Source organism: Mustela erminea, chromosome 9, assembly GCF_009829155.1.
Source record: "Mustela erminea isolate mMusErm1 chromosome 9, mMusErm1.Pri, whole genome shotgun sequence".
NCBI classification, from domain to species: Eukaryota; Metazoa; Chordata; class Mammalia; order Carnivora; family Mustelidae; genus Mustela; species Mustela erminea.
In genome coordinates this window covers 10,657,043-10,683,072 of record NC_045622.1, presented here as the reverse complement: position 1 = coordinate 10,683,072, position 26,030 = coordinate 10,657,043, and the positions used below count along the sequence as shown (strand labels likewise).

The window sequence follows — 26,030 nt, the reverse complement described above, 5'->3', positions numbered from 1 at the left end:
GGGTCTGTGGTCTCTGCACAGACATCCCAGGGCAAGGAATCACCACTCAAGGGAGAACTGGGAGTGGCAAGGACACAGCAGGTCGTAGATGCTCTGGGACCAATCCCCACAAGGCACAGGGCTGCACAGGGTGGGGAGTGAGAGGTCAGAGTGATCCCAGGACGTGGAGTGGCTTGGATTCCTGCCGTGCTCACTGCCACAGTCCTACACGTCATGTCCTCGTTCTAGAAGGAGCAGCTCTGCAAAAACATCCCAGGTGGTCACTCTCCTGACCTGACCTTCCTTTCCCAAACCCACCTCCGAGAAGGCAGGGTGTTGCCTGGATCAATCTCATTAGTTAATGAGTTAGGTTATTGTTTGTTAATTTAAACATATTGTTATTATCAGGTATATCTCATAAACACTTGATTAGTTAACGCATTCAAATCGAAATAAAAACTTCAATTAAACTGAACATTCCCTACTACCATTTAGGGTCTTAAAAAAGAAAAAAAAAAAAAAAAAGAGGGAGAGAGAGAGAGAGGAGGAGAAAGAAAGAATTGTCTCCAAGAAGGGCCTCCTACAGGGCAAACTTCTAATTAAACAAATTGTCAATTTCAACACAATGAAAACTGATTTAGGAGTGTAAATTTAGTATTCTAGTCACTGAAAATAAAACCTCACATCGTCGGCCTCGTACAGGCTGACTTCTTTGGAGAGGGAGACGCAGAGGACAGGAAGACAACGTGAGAAAAGGGCCAAGCCCAGAAGGAAGAACGAGCAGGCGCATTTCATCCTTTCCTAAATAACATCTCCGCAAAGTCAGTGTGGCCTGTTCTCCAGCAGCGAGAAGCTCTCTTCTTGCCTCCTCCTTCACCCCACCCCTACCAGATTAGAAAAAAAAAAAAAAAAAATTAATCGTGTATGATGACAAAGTTGGCTCAGCACTCACTGTACACACTGTACCCACAAGGCTGGCTCCCCGCCAGGCCTGGCCCCAAGCCAGAACTACAATAACAAACACAGGCCATGCTAGCCAAGAGGGGGTTGGGGGCAGCCAGCGCGCGAGCAAGGAAGTGCGAGAGGAGTACCGTTCAGCTGGGCCGAGCAGAAGAAAACAGCAGGAATGTACCTGCCCAGGGCAGCAACAACACTGAGGGGAAGCCAGGAGCACCATGACCCGCACCCAGATCCCAGGCTCACGCCTCCAGGGCCTGCCCCTTTAAAAAAAAAAAAAAAAAGTCTCCAAGGTTCTGGGGCTAAATGGTCTGCTGTTTTAGGCTCTATAGGGCCGCTCCAACCCTTGGCAAGAGAGTCTGCAAAGCGGGTCGCCAGCACTGCACCCCCTCAGGAGCCCCTCTTGCTGGCGGCTCCTAGGAGGGAGACTTCAAAACCCAGCAGCAAGAAAATCTCCCGTCATCTAACTGAGGTCGCCTCGGAAACATCCCAGGGTTCTCTTATCGTGCAACTGGCAGAGGAGTCAGAATGTGTAGAACCCTGCTTCTGCCACTGGCCCCCGAGAGAAGGCCTGGCACACCTGGCCCAGCCCTCCAACACCGACCCCCGATCCCCCTCCCCCGGGGAGGCTGTCCGGGTGTCTCAGGGGGTGCGAACAGCTCAGGAAGAGGTCTAGCCTCTCTAAGCCCTTGTTGCTATTTCTTTTCAAGACATCCCAGCACAGGGTGAGAGGTATGCAGGACAGCAGAAAGCCGCCACAGAGAATAGAAGTATCAGAGTCTCAGAAGGCTACGAGCCATCTGCAAAAGCGAATTAAAGCATGATGATGACCCTCACACCTCCCCCGTCACCAAATCCTCTTTATCAAGGGTGTCGGCAAGTGCATTGCAGAGAGCCAAGTCACCCGGCACAATCAGATGTCATGGAGAGGAGAGCCTGGGGAGACAGGACCCAGCTCTCAGAGCTGCTGGGGGCATTGGGCTGAGACCATAGGACCATGCAGTGGCATCTCAGCCGGGACGGGAGTGCAGGTCCTCAGGTGGCCACTGGCTATAGAGGGGTGGTGCAAAGCCACTCACCTTGCCTGAACTGGGGGCTCTGGGCCCCCTGCACATGGGTAAGCAGTGTCTCCCCCTCTGCCCCTCCCACTGGCATCACCAGTGTGGCCACCAGCGTGGCCGGGACTGGCTCACTCACACTCAACCAATACTGGCCGGGGGGCGGGGGTAGAGGGGCTCCTGGCTGCCCCCCAGGGAACCTCTGGGAGACAGTCCACACCATTGGTATTGCAGGAGGGACCCAGCAGGAGACTAGAGCTCCCTGACATGCTCCCCCAACTGCTCTCATTCATCTGACCAGTTACCTAGCAACTCCAGCAATGGGCCAGGCAATGTGCCACTCATAACGGGGACAGACCCTGTCCCCACTTGCTTACAGTCTATCAGAGGAGCTAGGGAGAGGGAGATTCTATTTCCGGAGAGCTGATCGTGCATCAGGCCCAGGGCTGAGGGTCCAATGGGAGCCTTACAACGCCTCTGAGAGAGTTAAGAGCTCCCGTTTACAGATGAGGATACAGAAAAGCTTTCATTTCTCGCCCAAGACCACATGGTGAAGGAGGTAGGTTTCCCAATTTCTATCCCTGACTCCAAGCAGGGGAGATAAGGCAAGTCCATAAATAACCAGAACACAAGGAGGAACGACTGTGCTCACAGAGCTTCAGATAAAGACATACGGACACCCAGAAGAAGGCAGGACGGCTCCGGGCTGAGGGTGGAGGAGGGCATTGCATAAGGGACCTCAGACGATCTGGCAAGACTAGGAAGGGTTATTCCAAGCAGAGGGAATGGGGTGAACAAAGCCACAGAGCTGGGAAAGCAAAAGCTGTGTCCGTCTACACAGAGCGTAAAGCAACAAGTAACTAACTGAGTCTGGCTAGAGCATTGGATTCAAGGAACAAGGAAGGAGAGAGGATGCTCCCAAGGCCAAGTTCCGGAGTGGGCAAGGGAGCTTTAACCACAGGCTGAAAAGTGCATTACCCGCATGGAAGTGTCCAGCACCACACACAGACCACACAGGGTCCTGCAGCAGGGAGCACATAAACCAAGACCCGCTCTCTGCACTTGGGGGCCGGCCAAGCCGGCTGGCAGGCGGCTCTGAAACCCCACACCGAACCCCAAACGGCCTACAAAACTGAAGGCAAACAAAAAGATACAAGGTGCGTTCTATAAAAATTGAACAAAGGGAGTCCGTGAGGACCAGGCAAATGCTGGACACAGGAGGTCTGGGCTCAGGACTGCAGACCATCGTGGGGGAGGTGGGCAGGAAGAGGAAGGTGCGGGGGAACAAGGTGTGGGAGTGGGTGACCTTCCAGGGAGGAGGAGCGGAACACAAAGATGTGGGGACAGACTGCACGTGCTGAGACCGGCCGCCACCTCCTGGGGCACAGAAAAGCTTGGGAGAAGGATGGAAAGCAAGTAGGGGTTAGGGGACTTTAGAAGGCACCACAAATGCCAGCGAGAGAGCAGCCCACACCGCGCAGAGCCACCTCACGCTTTGCAGCAAGACCGTGGCGGCCTGAAGCACACAAAGCACCAAAACAGCATTTGCACAACTGTATGGGCAACGCGAGGACAGACGGCAAACCGCCAGCCAGGTAGAAGCTTCTGGAGTAAAGGGATGGTAACATGCCTCAGGGTCAGAGCTTTGGGAACGGGGGAAAAGGAAGGCGAAGCAGAGGCAGTCAGCATTTACTGACCACCACCTGTATGCCAGGGCATGTATGCAGATGCCTGTGACGCACATTCTGTCACCGGAGTCTTTAGAAAATGGATACAAGCTAGCTAGGCAAGACCTGTACCTCACCAAGGCAGAAAACAGACTTTGGGGGACAGATCCGCCTGAGGTCACATGGCATATACTACAGACGAGGTCTGAACACTGGCCTAGCCCCAAAGCCCATGCACGTTCCACAGATGCCAGAAGGTGAGGCGCGGGAGGCCACGTGGGACCAAGACAGCAGAGGTCCACATGTGACCATAAGGAGATGACCCTCACCTCTCCCCCAGAATGTGACTCCAAGGGAGAAAGGCAAGGGAATCAGAAGGAAGAGAGTGCTGGCCCCGCAGGGAAGTCTGGAGGCCTCTACAGCTTACCCCAGGAGACCCCCAGCCTCAGAGCAGCACCATGAGACCTGGTGTACAGCCTTCCCTCCACCAAGATCACGCGGGCAGCTGGATGTCAGGTGTGTCCACTCCACCTGCCTCACGGGGCAGAGCGGCTTTGCCCAAATACGGGTGAATCTCCCCGCAGCCACACAGCTGACCCCCCCAGAAATGGATAAAACTAACTCGCCAAAGACAGCATGCCGTAACTAGGTCTGTGTTCCAACTTTTCTCTATCTATTCAGTCAAAGGCTCCTGTATAATGTGACCCCAAGAGTCAGACTCAGGAGCCCGTGAGAACTCAGCACCACCACTGTCGTGCTGACCAAACCATCATCTGCTTTGGAAGGTCCACCACACCTCGGATGCCCACAAAGCCCTGGGGAACCCACGAGGACACGAGGAGGGGTTGGTGCAGATGGTCACGCCATCAGGATGAGCCCTCTGCTCCGTGAACCTGGAGGGACCATCCACAGGATGCAGTGACCCAAGGTCCCGGCCAGCAGCAGGACATCCGTGCTCTGAGTGGGGGCGAAGGCGGGCCAGACGCAGTTGCCTGTGCTCGAATGGGCCGGTCAGGGCAGCATCGCCTACCTGAATGAGCCAGTAAGTGCATTCTCAGGCGCAAACTATCCAGGAACCGCTTTCCGCAGAGCTCACACCCGTACGTCTTCACGCCACTGTGCAGCTTCCTGTAGGGAAAGGAGAAGAGAGGTTGGGGCTGCTCCGGCCGGCTGGAAGGCAAGCCCACCCGCACCTGGGGGCTCCGCAGCCACCCCTCCGGCAGGTGAGCAGGAGGGAGGGGGAAGCTGGGCACGGCTGCTGCCGACGGGCACCAACGGAGATGTCCCTGCACGCGCAGCCAGCCTCGCGCGCCCCTCTTCCTTGGACGCTGCCAAGAAAGAGTCTACTCTTGGGCCTGTCCGAGAACTAAAGAACAGGACTCTCCGTACTACGCTGTCCATGGGCACCAAGACCAAGGGAGGAAAGCCAGGTCCGGTTTCAGGCTGAGGAGGAAGCAGCACGGGAGGGTCACCGGTGACCTGGCATTGACTATCCGTGGAGGCCACCAGGCCTGGGCATCCCCTGGTCCCATCAGGCCTCATGGTGCTGCAGCCATTCACATGTCCAGCTCCCTAGCGACGCTGCCAGAATCAGGAGGCCCGCACCCGTCCCGCTTCTGTCTCTTATCCCCGGCTCCCGTGGCAGGGACTGGCACATAGTAGGTTTTGAACCACTATAGAAAGGATTTGCCGGCGTTCTGGACACCTCCAGATGTTCTGAGAGCTGCGGGGAGTCTCCAACATGCACGCCCCTCCCTGGAGGCCCAGCCTTAGTCTTCCCTCTCCTTTTGGCTAGAGGCAGAACCCCGGCAGAAAGAGAGAGCGCAAGAAAAGCGGGAACATCGTTCTACAAATGTCACGTGGGGCTTTCCGAGTACGGTCACACACCTTATGTCAGTTTACGACACTGCAATTCTGTGAATTGGGTCTGACCTATAGGATCACCCCGGGAAGAAAGCGGTCCTGTTCACTAGTGGCCACACGCCCAGCCCACGGCAGTGTCCTTATCCCAACTCCGACCGGGCCCTTTCCCACCCAGCGGCGGAGCCGGGTGGGGTCAGGGAAGCGGGCAGGCTAGTGGAGAGCCGGGCGCTGGGAAGGTGGTCTGTGCGTGGCAGGCCGCCGGGGCTCAGAGCTGCTGGCTGCTGTGGGGCCATCTGGCCCGGAACACTGACTTTCCTCCCACCCACACTCCTGTTCTCAGGCCCTTACTTGCCACTGCCGGATCCAGGATCCACCTCCACCCCCGTCTCTGTGCCGTGCCCTGAGGAACGGGGCAGGCCACGGCAGCCAGAGGCAGGAGCTGATGGAGGCAGGATGAGGATAGCCCATGAGGCTCTCTTAGAGCAACAACCCCTGGCCATCAGACGGTGATGGCTCGAGACCACAGTAGAAGGCTGGAGGGTGGCTGGTAGGGACAATGACAAAACCCAGGGTGTGGAGAGAAGGTACTCTCTATGCAGGCCAACAGCGCCCAGATCTGAGCCTCGGAGCCCAGGTCACCACGAAGACACCAAGTCCCCCATGGCCACCACCTTACAAATCCCCGAATGGGAACCCAGTGGTAAGTCAGAACCTCATGAGCCCCCAGGTGAGCCTCTCAAGTGCCACAGTCCGGGGCCACCGGGGCCTGAGGGCCGCATGCCGTGTCCACACGCCCCGTCCCTTTCACGGAAGTCTTTCTCAATCACGCTGTTTTGTTTGCTCGCTTTCCCTTTACCTCCTTGCCAAAGGCAACAAGTAATTTCTCAATCACACACACACACACACACGCACGCACACACACACGCCTGCATCCCTGACACTGCAGTGCACCCCACCCCCATATTACCTCACTCCTGGCCACGGCTGATCCAACCCAGTTGAGAAATACTAACAGTACAGAACATTTTAACTGAACACTCTTAACTCCAAATAGATTTCACAATGCTGGACACGGGGACATGTCCTAAGACCATTCTGGGTAATCCATGCTTTGAGACATGCACCCAGGTAGCTGTGTGTGTACCTGTGCAGGTCCACACAAGCAGAGAGCCTTCCTGTCACTTACCCAGGCGTGGCAGATGTCTGCTCTGGGGAACAGCAAAGGCTCACCTCCCAAATGTTTCAGCAGGGGAACCTCTCATATGCGATCGTGGTCGGGCATGGTGGATGGCCGTGGCTGGGTTTCTACCTCATTCAAGCTCATCTTTTCTTCCCCAGTGATTTCTCAGCTTCCAGGCGAGCCCCTGTCTCAGGGGGCGGCTGACAGGAGGACTAATACCCATTCAGATCTGTTTCCCCCAGAGGACGCTGGAGGGACCAGCCTTCCAGTATCAGCAGCCCCCACCAGGATAAGTGTCCCCAACCACACCCTTGGACTCTCCATCTCTTCTCCCTGATGGTTCCAGATCAAATCTCTCGATCCAGACCTCAATGAACACTTTCTGGATAGTCCCACTGCCTTCTCTCTGGATGGGAATGGATTTGCCTGGCAAATGGTAACAGTGGCTTTCCTGGCCTACTGGATCGGTGTGGTGTGAAAGGTGATATACACCTTGCCCCTTACTACGGGGGTAATAGGGTACAGGGAAGAATGCCAGTCGAGCAGCCAGAAGACCCAGATCCTCAGCCTGCCTTGGTCATGAACTTGTCTTATGACCTTGGACAAATTATGTTGTTATAACCTTCCTGTGTTTTTTCACATATAAAGTGATGTGGATGATTTCTAAGGCTCTGGTCCCTTATGGAACTTAAATTTCATCCCTTTCCCTAGATTCCAAGGAATTCCCCTATGGGGCATGATGATTTTTTCTGAGCCATGTTCCACTGTGTGATGTTCCATGATGCCGAGGAAGTCAGGCTAGGAGAGCCCAAGCAAAAATAGATACCCAATCGCAGAAACCTCCTCGTTCTAAGGCCTTCAAAGCCAGATGACCTGAGTTTCCTCCTTTATTCACTTGTGGTCTATCTTTCAGTCAAAGACACTTCTGGAACCCATCAGTAGAATTTCTTTGGAACCACTCAGCTGCCACACGTTTTCCAGGCTTCAGAGACACAGATGTCCTATCTTGTCTGACTGTTGGGGTAAGGACACTGCCTTGTACTTGACCCACTAACTCATTGCCCCACACAGGTTGCAGAGGGGAGCACGGCATCCCCGTGATCCGTACACAGTACGAGGACAAAGGTCCTACTCCCTTGGCAGAGAGATGAAGGCAAGGCACACAAAGTTCAGGAGAAGAAAAGGGAGCACTTCACAATTCTAGGAGTCGAGTAGAGCCCAGCACTGCTTTGCACCTGTCCTCTGTTACCATTCTGAACAACCAAGGGATGGATATGGAAAGGTGGACGCTTCCAACTCACAGGAAAAGATGATGGTGGAGAATCTGAGTGTGTTCAAGAGACTTGGCTGCCAGCAGATCTCTGTGGCACAGTCTGCAGAAGGACCGGTGAGGACACAGAATCCCAGCTGGCTTCCAAGCAGAAGCGCACATTTGTACGAACTCAGGGTCTCTCTGTTCCATAGGCCACAGCCCTTCACTGTCGCTCCCACAATGTTACACCACGGATTTTGATTAAAATGGAAATTCTGTCCACCTCCCTCTTCCTGGCCCCACACGCATAATTTCCCAGTCTGGTCTTGTCATTTTGAGAGGTCTATCTGCTCATGGCCATCTGAGGTCACCAGCTCCCACAGCAGCACAGGAAAGGAGGGCAGCTGGGGACATCTTTGCACCTTTCTGCATACGCCCTTAGTTTTCACACTCCTTTCTCTGAGAAGCAGCAACATTGTTTAACAGCGTCTTGAAAGTAACCCAGTTCCATCATGGCCCAAGAACCCCCATTCTAGACTTCCTGGAGGAGCCATCAGGTCCTCGCCACGCACTGCTGGGGAAGGGGCTCAGGATCTTGGCCACCGCACACCCACCCCCCTCCACGCCCAGGAAGTGCTGCTATCCCAGCAAAGCCTCCCCCACTGGTCCACCGGCTAAACCCACAATGAATGTAAGAGATTTTCAATTATGTCCAAAAAGACATAGAAAAAATTAACCTTCAGCAGGTTTCTAGCTATTTTCTCAAGGGAACTGAATCATTATGAGAAATTAGAACAAAGCAAATCTGAACCTTTTATAAGGAACTTGAGAGAAAGACTCATTCCTTCTCACTGGTTCTCAACCACACAACTCTCGCTAGTCAAACCGAGCTAGCAAGATACACTAAGCCGTCTCCGGGTGCTGGAAGTCTGAGAGTTCATAGATTCTGTCTGCTCTGGACTAGAAACCGTATCATGGCAGAAGTCATGCTCATTTCTCCTTTTCTTCATAGGACCTCGATTTAGAAGAGATTGCTCGGGGCTGCTTAAGAAATTTTTCCAGCTAACATGGGGTCCCTCCTCTCATCTTTAACAGTATTCCAAGCCCAAGAGCTTCATTGGCACGTCCAACCCAGGGCTGGACTCTTGCCCTGTGGGTCCTGAAGTCCTCACAAGGAAGGCCAATGCCTCTTTTGCAGCCACACAGCAAGTGAGCTTCAACCCAACACCTCATTCTCAAGATGGGCCTTCATCTCCCCTGCCCAACTCGCACACAACAGCAGAAGGAGTGGAGGCCAGGAGAGACCCAAGACATACTAGGTCCTCCTCACCCTCAACCTCCAGACATGGCCGGCCACAACAGGACTCCTTAAAAGCACCTCCTGTAGCTACTTTCTGCAGGAAAAGCTCAGCCCCTCTCCATCCCGAAGAGGGCCAAGGAGAGAACACTGGGAGAGTCGGTTCCAGGCCCCAGATGGCCAATGTTCAATTTCTTCCCAAGTTCTTCTTCCCAGAAACAAGAGCAATCAAAGCAGACCAATGGGCAAGGAAGGTTTAGAGAGGGAATTCAGTTCCCAAAACCCAAGGGCTACACTCTATCTCTCTCTCTCTCATTCCCTCCCTCCCTTTCCTTCTGGGGATCTGCAAGTGCCTGACCCATAGGTTTTGCTGGGCAGACCAGCACTGAGAACTAGGGTCTGTTGATGGGGTAAGTGAGCAGGAAGGAACTACCCATTTTTGAAAAGGGGGAGTCCATCCTATAAGGGTTTTTATAAGGTTAAGTTTTCCTTGTCCTCAGCTTAACTGATCCCATGCCCAGAACCAACACTTGGCTCTGGCCAGTGAGGCCCTCACAGTCCCTGCAACTTGCCCTCTCTTTGGTCTGAGCCGTCCCACAGGCAGAAGCTACCCTAACACTGGGAGCTTCTGCTTTCTCATCCCACCACCATCAAGTTGACCTACTCAGGGCTTCTAAGGGGTACTCAGAACAGGCAAGGATGAAACAGGACATTTTGAGGGTCAGATGTGAACCAAGGTCTGAATGACCCTCTTCTCTCAAAAGTCTGCTACCACCATGGAATCAATATTCTCCAAGATCCTCTTCTAACCATGGAAACCCAGCCACCATCTCGCCTCCTCCCGCTCCTTCCTCTCTTGAGCAGGACCTGGCATGCTGCCACGTGTCCCCAGTGTGGTCATGGTTGGAGACACGTCCCTTCACAGAGCTCTGCCAACCTGTTCAGTCTCGAAAACAACAAATGATTCCTAAGCCCCGTGGTCAGAGAACCTCACCCTGGCCTTGCTCACCTCTCCAAGAAGAGACAGAACCAAGAAAGCAAAGGGCTTACATATTTCAGCAGTGGACTTACTCTTTTCTCCAAGACTCTTTAAGCTCAAAACGCACCTTCCATGTCCATTTATCTTTAATTCAAATGGCAAGAGGAAGGCCAAATTAGCCATTGCATTCTGGACTCCAATTTTAAGAAGGGATGAATAAAAAGTTATCAGGCTATCAGAGATTTATACCCAAAAGCAACTTCCAGGGAGGTTTCAAGGTGTTCCCATACTCAGTCCAATCTTCTGTACTTTCTACACGTGCCTTTCTACAAGGAAGGGATACTCTGAACAAATCCTGTTCTACGAGAGACCTCCACCCTGAACCAGGATATATGGGATACTCAGGGAATGTTCCCTACGCACTAAGGGTGACATTATCTTGTCCTGAGGAATGCCTCTTAAATGCCACCAGCAGGGACAGATTCCAGTCCGAGTGGGTCCTTAGTCACACCTGACATCATTCTCCTTATGTACTATCTTGGAGTATCAAGGCCATGATTTAAGACCAAACCATTTGTAAGTTCTTCCAAGCTAGAAGCTCCTTGAGGACAGGCAAGAGGTCTCTATTTCTGCCTCCAAACCCTCAGCACAGTGCAGACAACCAGAGTAGTCACATGAGAAGCTATCGCTCATGAGGAAGTCGCCAACCACCCCAAGACAGAGGGCTACCTGACCACTGAAATCCAGGCCTGGGACCACCCGGCACTGATGAAGAGAAGCCAGGAACCCTCGGGGCGGAAAAGAAAGAACATTTCTAATCTTGACTAGAGAGTGGGTCACTTTCATTTTCTCAAGGCATAAGGGAAATTATCCTTTTATCCACTCTTTTTTTTCCTTTTAATGTTGAGATTAGACAGTCATTGGACAAGCTGTGAATGCTTAGCTGGTATTACCACAAATTATCCTTGTAGCAATAGAGTTCATTGCTCCCTGACTAGTCAATATTAATAAACATTACCGAATGCTTTTACAACACAATTTATTTTTTAATATAGCTCTTTATGTATGCCATAAAGTAAATATACCAATAAAAGGCAAGGATTTCAAACAACAGATTAAAACACAAAACCAAGAACTAACAGAGTGCTAGTTAACGCCTTCCGTGCTGCACGATGGGGGAGACAGGATGTCCAACGTGTGCCCCTCTCCTGAGAAGCCAGGCCCGCGGAGCTCTGGAGAACTGTGGCCGTTCATTTGCTTTGGAGCCTTTCCAAGAGAGGGGAAGAGAACAACAGGGAAGGCATGTTTCCTCAAGAATGGAGAATCAAGGGGCGCCTGGGTGGCTCAGTGGGTTGAAGCCTCTGCCTTCAGCTCCGGTCATAGTCTCGGGGTCCTGGGATCGAGCTCTGCATTGGGCTCTCTGATCAGCAGGGAGCCTGCTTCCCCCCCACTCTCTCTCTGTCTCCCTCTCTGCCTACTTGGGATTTCTGTCAAATTAAAAAAAAAAAAAATTAAAAAAAAAAAAAAAAAAGGATGGAGAATCAAGGTGTAACACACGGGCTGAGATCCCGTTCTGGGGGCAGGACACCCAGGGTTCTCTCCGGTTCTGCTGGTAATCATCCAGTGACCTTGGTCAAACCGCTTACCCTCTGGAGATTGCACTTTCTGCCCTCCTCAGCAACACAAGGGTTGAGCAGATGATTTCTCAGGCCCTTTCCAATCAGGTTTACGACCCTGCAAGGCTGTAGGGCTGACAGGGGCCTATCTATGCTCACCAGATTGTAAGCTCCAAGGATCCATCCCAGTTTCAACCCCTCAGCCTCCGTGACCGAGCAGAGCCCAGAACCCAGGAGGGGCTCAGTTGCATTTTTGTTGAATGAATGAACAAACATGGGAGGGAATTCAAAAAGAAAAACGTGGAGGTTACAAAACACACACACACACACACAAAACACTTCCACCCCACACACATACACACACAAACATCTATCAGTACAAGAACAGTGGTCCCTATTGTCCAAAAGAGAAGGCCTCCATGGGGCTGTTAGAAGAAGACTGTGCACCCTGCGTTGGCCTGGGAGCAAGGCCAACCTGGAGCTGACCCAGTGGAAGGAGCTATCCCTGTCCCCATCCTTGAAAATAAGGGGACAATGGCACTCCCCACGGCTATAACCACAAGTACAGTGGCCCCTGATAAGGCTGCCCGGGTGAGCGTTAAAATACCGTGTCAGAAATGACAAAGGGACACACTAATCTCCCCACAGCAACTGCTCTGAGAAGGATCTTCATGGCCGCTGAGCACCAGGAGACCCAGGCTTCGGGCTGTTACGTAACGGGGCCTTTGTTTTAAAATACCGAGCTCTCCTAAGTCATTTATTTGAAATATCTCTATCAACAAATTTCACCAAGAACAAAAGTTTTTCATTTGTGTGCCAGGCTATAGGATGATCTTATCACACACAATCTCATACAGTCTCTTTCAACAAGGTCTTAGCGCGCTTATCTGCGAAGTTCCTGGTAGCCAAATATGATTGAAATGTTCTATTTATGTTCACTGGATTAAGGAGATGTTGCAAAACTGCACAAAAAACCTGGCAGGTGTAAGCAAGGTATTACAGCCTGGGCGGTTAAGATCTGAGGGAAAAGAATCAATACACACTTTTGTAGGTTTCTTTCTTTTTTCTTTCTTTCCTTTTTTTTAAAAAAAGAAACCAGAAAAGTTGTGCTTTTTGAAAAAAGGGAAGAGGAAAAATAGTAAAATGCCTTAAGATTTATAGCTTCTTAGCGCTTTTTCCAAACCCAAAATGGGGCACCATGATGCGTGCTTCCTGACGTCAGCCCAAGGAAAACAAAAATAAATCCAAAATATTCTCTCCAGATCCTAAAAGGCCCTATAAGGGAACTGAACTACGGTTATGGATGAGCACGGTTTTTGCTTTTTCTCTCTCACACCCATAAGAGGCTTTCATTTCAACTAGCACAAATAGCCAGTTTCTGGGAAAACTGTTTTCAAAAAGCTCCAGATTCCTCCTTCATCTTCCCGTGTTGCCTGGGCATGAGGAGGCAGCCTTGTCGCCTGGTAATCTGGGCTCATTTTTACATGAGCTTCTCGCTTCAGCCATGAAGCTGAAATGCCACCTTCCTATCCCACTGCCCAGCCATGGATCCTCCGAGGCTCTGGGAAATACCTGAGGTTATCAAGGGCCTAAGAAAGTTCTTTTCAAATTAAAGCCCTCCGAAAACCTCCTTAATGGGTTCTGCCTCATTCTTTCTGCTTTAGTACACTGAAAATTAAATCACTTCTCTATGAGGATTCTGAGCCGTGAGAGCCATCATCCCCAACCTCAGTTATGAGCCCAAGACGAGAGATTGGGCAGAGGAACCCGTACGGACACCAAATCCTATGGTGCAAGTCACTGTCACTGTCGAGAAGGAAAAGGTAAAAACACAAAAGATAGCCATCTCTTTGCCAATTCTTCTTTCTTCTAGAAAAATGTAAAAAAGAAATCTAGTCATTGAGGTTTTAGAATAATAAGGTATTTACAGATCACATCTGACTTTGAAAGGGTTTGCAGAGGATTACCTCAGCCACCCTGTGGCTCGGGAAGAGAGTGCTGCCCCCCCCCACCCCGTTCTGTGAATGAGGAAACAGGCCAAGAGAGGCACCCTCCTATGGAAGCGGGTGGAAGTCTCCAGAATGTTCACCTTGGGATCCATAGCCACAGGTACCCACCTGCAGAGACACTATCCATCTGGCCCATAACATCCTCCCACAGCCGCCCAGGAACAAGCAGGAGAAGGCCACCCGCAGGACAGAGACACTAAGACCATACCCAGAGTCCACAGACAGGCTGAGTCTCGAAGCAGCTTTACAATCTCCTACAGAGAAGACCTCAGGAGAGGCACACCGCCCTCATGCCTGCTAGGCGCTCTTTCTTTTCACTCTCCTGTGAAGTAGGGACTGTGTGTGCCGGGTTCTAGAAAAGTAAGAATGCACTGGACCGGCCATCCATCTCAGCGGCTAACAGCACATCAGTAGTACTCGGCATTACCGCACCTGACTGGTTTCCTTTATAGCACTTAACCCAACTTACAGACATGCCCTGGGTTTTCTACCAGTGTTCTTCACCTGTCGTAGCCCGCAGGCCCCTGGAGCCTTGGGGTCTGGCACGGGGCCTGGGACAGAACAGGCATTCGCCACATTCGTTTTCAAGCAACACCTTCATTGAGGTGTCCACATACCACAAAAGTCACCCTTAAATATACCATTCGGTGGTTTCTAGTATATTCAGAGAGCTGTACGACCGCCCCCGTGACATCACCTCACAGAGAAACCCCGCACCTACTAGCAGTCATTCCCCACTCCCCTCACCCCCTAGTCTCTGGTGACCCCTAATCTATTATCTGCCTCTCCTGAACATTTCCTATAAATGGAATCCTACAGTCTGTGTGGCCTTTAATGTTTGGCTTCTTTCATTCTGCCTCATGTTTTCAGGATTCATCCATATGCAAGCAGGAGTCCCCACTTCCTATTTATTGCAACATAATATTCCATTGTATGGATATACCGCCTTTTATGTATCCACTGATCAGTCAAGAGACATGCCTTCTGCCAGGTGGCTACTATGAACATTTGCTTAAAGGTTTTATCTTGTAACAAGGTGGCAGCTTTGTAAGAGCTCTTGGAATAAGAGCCACTGTGGTAGCTTTGTGTAGTTCTTGTCATAAGGGCAGAGGACATAAATCTCACTTCTCCAGGGCACAGGCTTAAGGATTGGAACTTCTAGGTCATCTGGCACCTCCACGTTTAACCTTTTAGTGGCCCGGCTGTCTTCTAGGGCAGCTGTACTATCTTTCACTCCATCAGCAATGTATGAGGGTTCCGACTTCTCAGTACATTTTTGGACTCAATGAATAAATATGAATGAAGATTCCTTCTGCTGTAGAAGCCAGCAGAGATAAGGGGAAACTTTTCCAAGGCTCCTCTGGTAAGCTAGCATCTCCGTCTACAGACATGACATGCCACACTTGTGTTTAACAGGAATCCCAAAGAAGGCTATTTATATTTAGTTTCTTCCAGAGAGAGAACCGAATGAAAAATTAAGACAAGGAAAAACCCAGACAGCTCCACGCGGGTGCTGCTTTCTGCCTTCACATGTAATTTCAACCCCTACCCTCCACCCCATGCTCAGGCTCAAAAATTTAGTACTGCACGCTCCTTCAACAGATTTAGGTAAGAAAAGACAAGCAGGATCCCAGCTCAGTGGCCGTGGACGCTAGATGGTCAGCACGGAAGGGAGCTTTTGTTGACAGCCCTGCCGTCTGTGACGGGAAGCTTGAAAATATAGTTAATAATACTTAAAACCAAAACAAACAAACACGCACACACACACTCTTAAGAGAGAGGCCATGGCACTGGAAACCACTGGAAGCCTGGGCAAGCCTGGAAACCAGCAGCAAGGGCCAGCTTTTCCCTTTTCCAGCTTGTTTGACGGGGGCGGAGAGGGAGTCACAGAGCAGGTTTCGGGGAGAAGTTGTGTGAAGGGTTCCCCAAACTTCTCTGCGCCCCCTTCTCTTTGTAAAAGAAGACAGCCGTCGTCCCTTCTGCACAGACTCCTCGCCAAGAACAAACAAACAAAGGCTGGGACGAAGCAAGGCCCCTTGCAAGCTGCAGGTAATTAAAACGGCCTGTAAATGCCCCAGCAGAAAGCACTTCAAAGAGACAGTAATTCCAGCAATGGCCAGTCAAGACTGTGTGGTGTAAAAATTATGAGTTTTCCCAACAGGGAGCTTTGTGTGAAAAGGACAGGGGTTGGTGGCAAAGGGAGGGTGAGCCACACAGAGGCGGCTTACAATTGGTGTCCGCACCCAGTGCACTGTGTGTGTGTGTGTGTGTGTGTGTGTGTGTGTGTGGCACGCACACGGGCGAGAGAAAGGGGGACGGCGTGCATGTGCATGTGCAAGAGGGCACATTTATCAACGCAGAGAAGCTCCAAGCGTGTGGGCACGGAGATAAAAGGCAAGATAAAATAAAAGCCACAGATACGCATCCTCTCCCCTGCTGGGCCTTGTTTTCACAGGGAGAAGTACCAGGCGGGCAGCCCGAGTGCTCCTCCAGCTCCTGACTTGCAAACCTGCCTGGTGGAGCCGGGCGTGCTGGAAATGCAGAGCACCAAGCGCTTGGGGCCCGGTGACGGCCCAGGCACAGCCAGCTCTCTGGACGCCTGTGCGCCTCCCATCTCGCAGAGACACGCGCTCACCGAAAGCATCGGCACGCTGGGTCAGCGAAAAACAGAGCGTGGAGGCAAGAGATTCCCAGATTCCGCTCTGACCACGCTCGACAGATCGTCCCTGCTGTCCCCATGTTCAGAGGATGCCCTGACCCGTCCACGGCATGGGGCAGATGCACATGGGAACAGAAGGGGCAGCTTCCGGGCACAGGAGCTCAGGGCTCGCTCCTTCAACACACAACATGGAAAATCCCACCTGACACACATGTCGGGAATCACCTGACCTCAAAACTGTACATGTCTTTTCACAGGCCTCCATGACAAGTGCATTTTCTTTCCCCATATTCTCCATGCAGATACCTGATCGCCACGAAAAGCCATGTCACCAGGCAGGAGAGCCGGCATCATCCCAGGGGAAACCCCACGGCCCTCTGCCCCCAAAGTTGGTCCACAGTGCCCCCAACCTTTGGATGTGTGTCTACTGCTGCACCTGCTTGCTCGCCTGTGCCTTCCGCTAGCTGAGAAATGACCCAGAGAAGAGCTTTGCCTTATTTCTCTGCACCGTCAAGCCCGGCAAAGGCTCAGCACCTGTGAGAGATGTTTTGGGTGAGTGGATGAGCACGTGTGTCTCGGGGGTACAAAGGGTCACAAGGAAGTCTGGACCTGTATGTAGGACCCTGGGAGCACAGCCTGGTATCCAGCTGCTCCCCGAGAGCTCGTGTGGCCGCGGGGGCCTGCAGAGGGACGGTGGATGCCAGCCCAGGCTCACCAAGCTAGCAAAGAAGCAACGCCGGCCGGTGGGCTTTATTTCCCCATAAACCAAATCCTGCTCTCCTTCCCTCCCAGCGCCACTCACTAACTCCTCCCTGACATGGCTGGCTTGAAGCCCACACATAAAAATGTCCTTTACTATTTTTATTTAATGAGCTTTCATTTTCCTCCCCCTCTTTGTAAATGAGAAAGGAAAGCCCACCTCCTAATGGGGATGGGGGAGAGGAAGCCAAGTGGAATCTTTTTAAAATGGGCCATAACTTCACGAAAAGCTTTCTCCTTGCCAACACCCCCGGCCACCCACCCCTCCCCCCACGCCCTCCTGTCCCTCCGTCCCCCTCGGCCCCCCTCCCCGCTCGTCGTTCAAAACAAGACGCATGGATTTTGGACATTTGATTACTTTTAAGTATATATTTTTCCCTCAAATAGACTGAATACAATGGTTAGGAAATGTGACAGAAAACTATTCTGAGTCATTTATTGCCTTAATACCCACCTTTGTCCAACAGGCAGTTTTGACAACAGCGATAAATTCCAAATTTATGTCAACAGAGCATATGTTGAACACCTCATTTCTGAGCTAAAGCGGCATGCTGCCCTATAAATCACCGTTCTGTTTGAAATGAAAGTAGATTACAGGCCTGTGTTATTGAGCAGTTAGAGCTATAGTCATATAAATCAGAACTTTTAACTCTAGGCAATCCGTTGTGCAATTAACTAAAGGGTACTTTGTCATTCCAAGGCTTGTACACAGACTTGGCAGGACTCAGAGCTACCGGGGAAGGGGGCGGGAGGGAAAAAAAAAGTTTTTAGGCAACAGGAAGGTTCTCGAATGCTGTGTCCACCACACCCTACAATGCCTCATCCCCTGGCCGCCTCCCCCGCCAGCACCTGCCAATGCCGTCCCCTGGGGCCAAGGCACCCTCACAGTTGACATCTGCCACAAGGACACCACCACACTGAGGACTGTCTCTGAGTCACCTCTGGGTAACCGAGCACCTAGATATAATCCATGTGTCCTAGGTGCTGAAGATGATGCTAGAGACATGAGAAGTGACAAGAGTAATGCCCACTACAGTTTTTTTTTTTTTAATTTATTTCACAGACAGATATCACAAGTAGGCAGAGAGGCAGGCAGAGAGAGAGAAGGAAGCAGGCTCCCCGCCAAGCAGAGAGCCCAATGCGGGGCTCGATCCCAGGACCCTGGGATCATGACCTGAGCCAAAAGCAGAGGCTTTAACCCACTGAGCCACCCAGGCGCCCCCACTGCAATTTTAACATGCAACTGACGAATGCAGAATTAGAAGAGTCACAGACATCTCAGAGGCACTCTTCTGTGCATTTTTTTTAGGCATCATCTTATCCAATCCTCAGAATGAATCCTAGGAGGCCTTTAGTTTCATTCTGTTTTTCTGAGAAAGAAACTGAGGCACGAAGAAGAAAACAACCTACAGGAGTCATAAAGCTCGGAGCCGGATACAAGCCAAGATCGTAAAAAAATTCAACAGCTCAGATTCCAACACCGGCCCTGACTGCAAATCCCACGTCTACCGCAGAGGAGCTCCGAGACCCTGGGGTTCTGTAAGCCCTGGTGTTCTCATCTGCCAAGCTGGAGAATAAGCTCGTTCCCTCGGAGGGGAAGAAAATGAGATTGTGAATGTGAAAGACAGAAGCCCGGTCCCCAGAATGCAGCGTCTGAGACAAATGTTACCGAATGGAAGGCTGAGGAAGAAAAAGGTAAACCCTCGTTGCCTGACCAGGTCACCACCTGGCTGACGGAAAGAATCCTGAAAGGAGGGAGGGGTGATGTGCCAAGACATCCAGCAGCAGCTGGGGTGTGGGCGCGCAGAAGAGGAACCAATGAGTGTGGCTTAAGGATACGGTGAGACTAGGTTGGTCCCCTTGGGAGCTTCGTGGGCTCCAAAGGCTCTATCTACCCATGTTAGGAAATACCAAAAATGGAAAGGCCTCAAATGAGGGAGATTCCCACACAACTGGAGGCACCACAGCAGCCAAGACTCACCAATACGAACAAGTCATGCCGGCAAGCCTTTGACACCTGCAGCCATCAGGCAAGAAGCAGGTGGGATGAGCCTGCAGGGGACATACCGTGGTGGCAGTAGGTGGAATCCTGAGACAGAGGAGGCAGACTTTGATTTCAACACTGCACTCAGGAAGCTTCCACCCAAAAATACCCTCCTTGGAACCATGGAGCTGGCTGGGAATGACAGGCTTGGGGTGGGCAAAGACCACAGAAGAAGAGGGACAGAGAAAAGTGTATAGATTCCACATTAAGAGAGGAGATGTCCAGAGATAGTAGATAGGTCAGCCTTGCAAAACAGATCGCCAACACAACCTCTCTGCCATGCCTCTAGAAGATACTTCTGTGCCCCAAGAAGGCACAAAGAGAGAGAGCTTGGAACAACCCGCCTTTCTCCATGTACTGACTTGTAGAGGTGCCTCGCTGTGCAGAGCTCAAGTTACCATGGAAGGGAACTCAGAAGAGCAATTGCTTCTGTTTGCTACCTGGTAGCAAGGTCCGGCCAATTAAGCAGGCCACCATCTACTTCTCAGAATATAGATAGCAAAAAAAAAAAAAAAAAAAAAAAAATGCACCATGGAGGAGCTACCCTGCATTACTTCTTTCCCTGTGGCACCCTGAGCCGGTCGCCAACTCAGCATGGCCAGAAGAGGCAAGAACATTCCAGTCTCCTTCGTCTCCCACAAGCCGAGACAGGTTAAGCGTCAGTTAGGTATTTGCTTGGCTTGGTGGGTGGTAGAAGATCATGACCTGCTCCCCCAAAACTGAGTTAAAGAGAGAAGACAACATGCAATGTAATATACACCTGTTCGTAACTCACACACACCAATGTCAGACGACGATCGCCACATGCAGAGTCTGTGGGAATCCAAAACCCAGGGGCTCCCCGAGCAGGCAGGCTCAAGGCCAGGCTCAGCAGACACCAAGGCTCAAGCAGGCAGAAAGAGGAGAAGGCATCCTGGGGGTCCTGGAACAGGCATAGAACGGCTTCGTTCCTGCACAAGGGGGTTCAACCCAGGGACAGTGCACAGGAGCGGGGCTGGGGATAGCAGAGTCCAGCAAAAGGAGTGTAGACCGGAGCATGAGTGGGGGAGAAGGTGGAGTGGAAAAGCAGGCAAGGAGGGGGCTGTCACTGGTCCCTGACAGTGGAGGAAGGGGGACATGGTCCAAGAGAGCAGAGGTCAGACGTGCCTCAGAACCCTCCAGGCCTATCCTTCCCGACAGGACATATGGCACGAAAGAACATCTGGCCTTGGAGACTGGCCAGACACTTGCTCCTCCCCAACCCCCCCACCCCCAGCCTCCCATTCACAGACAAGTAGATTCCACGCGGGAAATCAGGGTGACAGAGCCTTCCTGCCACACACTCCATGTCTGGTCACTTGCCAGGGGGCTCTGCCTGGCTCTACAGCGGGCTGCCAGTGAAGAGAGAAAAGGCTGGATGGAAACCAGCGCCCTCTCGAAGATCCCTGTACTACACACACGTGGACGGGCGGCCAGCATCCCACAACACTCCCCTTCTCTCGCCATCTGGCTGGGCACCTGCTGGTCTCTGGGAAAAGGAGAAAACAAGGCAGTGAGGGAAGAAAGGGAAACCTTCTAGAGATATTTGTTTAATATCTGAAAAGTTGGGGAGCCAATGAAGTACATAAGCTTCATTTAAGGAATGGTTCCCAGAAAATGAGGCTTCATATTCCCAAATAATGCTGAAAAGCTCATACCGAATAAGCCGGCAGAGCTGATGAACAAGGGACCCTGGCGTGGGGGGCGGTGGGGGTCGGTGGGGGTCAGAAGCCAGGGGGTGCCAGGGGGTCCCAAGCAGCCCCACTTCCCCCTTTGCAACAGAGGCTTGGTTTGACCAAGGAGCCATGGCAGGTCCACACATCAAAGGGAACAGCTTGAAGAAGCACGGGCTCCACATCCGAGGGACATCTCCAATCCCACATGGCCACCTGCGCCCCAGGCCATGCATCTTAGAAGTCCACGCACAATCCCCCTGGAGGAGGAAGAGGTTGGCTCTACCAGCCCTTTCTGAGCTGGAACACTGGCCTGAGTGACACGGTGGGGACAGGAATAAGTAGCTCCCTTAAGAGAAAGCGGGCAGGGAGCAGCAGCGGCATGCATTCAAGCTAGTATTTATTGCCTACTAAATGCAAGGCACGGTGTTAGCCACTGTGGAAAGGGTCAAAGAAATGTAATACATAGGCGGTACCCTCAAGGACCTTAAAACTTAGTAGGAAGCCCCAGACACATGCATGTCCAAGATTAAAAACCAGGAGCACATGACAGAACGGGGGAGATGTGGCTAAGCGGCAGAGGAAGATACTAGAAGTTCTGAACGTGGGCTCCAAGCAGCAGAGGAGGAAACAGCCCCTTCTCCAGCCCAGGTGAACTGCTGTCTGGGAATACCACACCCTTTTCCAAACCCCCACGCACCTCTCCTGCAGCTCTTCCTCCCTCTCCTGCTCCACTGCCAAGTTCTAAGTCCGTCAAGCCAGAGACACGAATCCCGGGCACTCTCCAATCCCACAGCCGGTTTTTCTCTAAAATGGGAAGCCCCCGGGTTAACTCCTCACAGCCCTAGGAGTTGTTTCCCTGCTCTCCCAGGCCACCAGCTTTTCTTTCCGGCTGGGGAACAGAACCCCAAAGAGTGGGCCTGTCAACAGCTCCGGGGGACCCTATCATCCTGGTCCCGGATAGGCCACTCCTAGCAGCTCATCCAATTTCTTGAAGAGTGGCCTGGACAGTGGGGCTCAGGAAACTGCTCCCTGTCGCCTTCTCACCAAGGCAGAGCATGGGGCTCGCCACGCTCATCACCAAACAGGGCCACGTGCTCCAAGAGCCAGGCAGGACCTTCCCCCAGCTCGGCACCGTTCACTGGGGGAAAAGCTAGAGGCCGCCGCGGTCTCAGAAAGCCCCGGGCTTCCCATGGAGGAGTTCTCCATGGCCACGGGGACATGGTTTTCTCCATGATCTCCATCCTGAGCCTCTCTGCCCCAAGACAGGGACATGGCCAGCTGTCATGAGACAAACTGAACAGTGAGGAGGGCGCTTCAACGGCCTTCCAGAAGACACAGTCTCTACCGGGCTGGAAAGACTTGGAAGGATACAAATACCTACTGGCCATTGGAACACCCATACTGAGTCACTTCAGGATCCCCGCGTGAGTGCCAAAGCTCAGTCACCAGTGAGGCTGAGAGACAGAAGGGTCCACAGGCAGCCTCCTCCCCGTTCTCGCTCACTCCCGCTCCCTTTCCTTCCTGAGCCGCTCATATCTTGGAGAGCACAAGAGAGCGGGAGAGAAGGGGTGCGGTGAGTGGGACACAAGGGCGTCTTTAACCGGCTGGTGGCCGTGACCTTAATCATGACAATGAGATTTCGCTTCTCTTGGTAGAGAGATGAGAGGAGCAGACTTCAAGCGGTAGATAATGGTTGGTCTCCCGAACAATGTCCCCAAAGGTCACCCGTGCACGTAAGAAATAAGAGAAGACACAGATGCAGTGTCTGCTTCCATAATAGTCTAACCTTCTAAGAAGCAGAGGGTCTGGAAGGTCTCTGGGCCTCCTACGCACCCAGGAATAAATGTACTCAAGCGTCGCCGGCAGATCGCCTAGAATATTTGTAAAGACTTCCGGAAAAGAAGTGCCACGCAGGACATGGGACCATCGTGGAGATCTGAGGAGGAGACTCAGACAATAAAGAAGGCCTACAGGACATGGGATCCGGCAAAAAGAGCTGCCATCAACCCGGCGCCAGACCGGCCCAACCTTCAAAGAAACAGATGACGCCCTTCCGCTCAATCTACCCTTGGATCTTAAAATAAAATGAAAACACCCAAGACAAAGTCATCCTCAGGAGACATTTTTCTCAGGCTCCATGATGGGGAGTAAAACGTCCCAAACCAAACCTTCTGGCAGGCAATACCCCGTCCCATGATTAGCTTCATTCCTCTCTTGGGGACGATGCTGAAAAACTGATCTCTGACCACTACGACTCACCCACAGCCCCCAGACTGACATTGCTAGAAGGCAAGAATCTTAGAACGGCCCAAAGCCAGCAGGGAGGAAAAGCTCTCAGAAGGTCACAAACATATCAGATATTCCATAGACCATACGAGCGCCCGAGGCCTGTCTCCACACCTGTAAAATGAGGGTCTTCCTTCCGACTCCAAGAGCCTATGGATGGGTGCGTGATCCATGAGCTCATGAGCCCATCTGCTTTATGGGGACAAGACCCCGTGTCTACAGCTCCTCTCAGGTGGCCCTACACAGAGCACACTCACCCTCCAAAGAGCGGTAAGTAACCTTCGCAAAATGCCAAGACAGAAGGCTCATGCTATTTTTAGCCCTTCCTGGGAGAATCTACTTATTTTTAAAACTTCACCAGGTTGATCGCACTTGGAAGACAAGTGCAAAGAAGGAGCAAGGGACGGTGGGGAATGACATCAGAACCCCGGACAACACTCTCAATCAAGGTCCCAAGCCTACTGCCGTCCCCTAAGGCAGAGAATTTTTTTTTTTAAGGTTTTTTGACAGAGACAGAGACACAATGAGAGAGGGAACACAAGCAGGGGGAGTGGGAGAGGGAGAAGCAGGCTCACTCCGAGGACGGAGCCTGAGCAGGGAGCCTGATGGAGGGCTTGATCCCAGGACCCTGGGATCATGACCTGAGCCAAAGGCAGATGCTTAATGACTGAGCCACAGAGGCGCCCCAGCAAAAGGATTTCCACTGAATTCCACACAACCCACTCCTCTCCTTGAGCCAGAATCTCACCATGACATTCCAAACCCACCAAGCAGATTCATAGCCCTGCAGGGGAGAGTGGAGCCACCCCATAAGAAGGAACTAGGGTGCAGGGAAGGCCAGGGGTGCGTTCCATTGAGCTGCACCAGCAGCTGGGTGGGCTAAGGGCTAGTCCCGCTTGGCTTCCCAGGGAGGGATAAAAAAAGGTCACTTCCTGTTGCAGGAGATTTGGGGAACAGTAAAGAGAAGGGCACTGGCTCCCCTCTCCCCTGAGCACCCACTGCCCTGCTTTCTTCCATCCTGCTGCACGAGTCTCCTGGGGCTGCTGGAACAAATCACCGCACACGTAACAGCCTGCACGTATGACTTGTGTCGCATCTGTATAACAACACAGATGTAGGATCTCCCAGTTCTGCAGAGGCAAGAAGTTTAAAATCGTTCTCCCTGGGATAAAGTCAAGGTGTTGGCAGGCCTGGGTGCCCTCTGAGGCGTCTCGGGGTGGTGCCAGAGGCTGCTCTCGTTCCTGGGCCTGTGACCCCGTCGCCCATCTTCAAAGCCACTGACCTCGGGCTGAGTTTCTCCCAAGCGGTCATCTCCGGGTCTCAGCTTCTGTCCTCACATACTCTCTACCAGCGACCCTTCCGCCTCCCTCTTCTGCATGAAAAGGCCTTTGTGAGTGTCATAGGGACTACGTTGGACCCACGTGGCTGAACCAAGGATGATATCTCTACTTTAAAGCCAGCTCACTTCCCCTCTGCCAGGAAGCTACCACTCCTCATGGCTTCCAGGGAATAGGACGTGGACATCACCGGGGAGGGGCTGGGGAGGCCACTATTCTGTCTACCACACGCACCGACCACTAACTGTACATCTTTTGGGACAGCCTTTTCTATTCTCATCTTCTGCCTGATGGCCTCGAGGCGGCCCACGCTTTCCATCATGGCAGCCCACAAGGCTTTGCTAAGGAGACAACATCTCCTGTCACTTCTGGGATACCCCAGTCACAGTGCTCTGTGAATTTTGCGGCTCTAGAATGTAGAGCCCATGCTGGCCTGATCCACTAGTGTGGATCTGTGTTTGCACACGTGTGTCCACATGTATAAGGTATGTGGTCTTGAGCCCTAAGAGAAGGGACGGAAGCACAAATGTCCTTGGGTCTTCCATGGGTCCCGCACAGCTCTAGACGCTGAAGGAGACACTTGATACCAGTGGCTCATCTGATCTTAGGGCCAATAATCCCATCTACGGATTATCCGGGTCCCTGGAACGAGAGAACTGCTGAAACTCGGCTTTGTGATTCCACTGAAGAGTACTGAAAGCTCACGGCAGCATCTGTTATGCTACAGGCGCTTAATAAAAATTGGTCCCTCTTTCTTCCCTCTCTGGTTCCATTTCTTCTATCCATCTTCATTGGGTATATCACAGATGGGGTGGGTGAGCTAAAATATGAGCGACGCTTTTAGAACATGCTTCTAGAACAGGATTTCTCAATCCTTTAGGCCTTGCCTCTCTCCTGCCCATCAACCTGGTGGTCAGAGGAGCCCTACAAGTCCACCGTGAAATGCTCTGCATCATGGACCCCAGGTGTCAAATACTGTGCTCGATTTCTGCAGAGAGCCACTGGCTGACCCCATTCTCAGTGACTGAAAATAACAAATACCCCTTTCCTCACATTCACAACCGGAGACACGAGTGAGCCTGTGAGCCTCCAAGACCCCCAGTCCACTACTCGCCACCCTGCCTTGTGCCGACGCCAGGTCTGATGACCGAGAAGTGGGAGAGAAGCAGGAAAGGACAGAGGAAGACTCAGCACAAAGCCACAGCGAGGAGAGTCAGCTCTAGTTGGTGGGTGGCACAAACCAGAGGGGGGGATCCAACCGGAGCTGCCCAAGGCTGGCAAATCACTCTTTCCCTGTATCTCTTTTGGCGCCAAGATAAGCAGCAGGGGCAGAAAGCGGCAGAAGGCAAACACAGTGAACCTGTTGAGCTCCCAGAGTCCCACTCAATGAAGTG

The 26,030-nt window shown here is 52.1% G+C and overlaps 1 protein-coding gene across 3 annotated transcripts in view; it reads right to left on the bottom strand.

The window, feature by feature from the left end:
* ZBTB16 (zinc finger and BTB domain containing 16) overlaps positions 1–26,030 on the bottom strand; it is a 182,927-nt gene that overhangs the window by 85,313 nt on the left and 71,584 nt on the right. For all 3 annotated transcript variants that reach the window (XM_032360465.1, XM_032360466.1, XM_032360467.1), the window contains exon 3: positions 4,692–4,789. In XM_032360465.1, the coding sequence (XP_032216356.1) occupies positions 4,692–4,789 (98 nt within the window). The remainder of the gene's footprint in view (positions 1–4,691; positions 4,790–26,030) is intronic.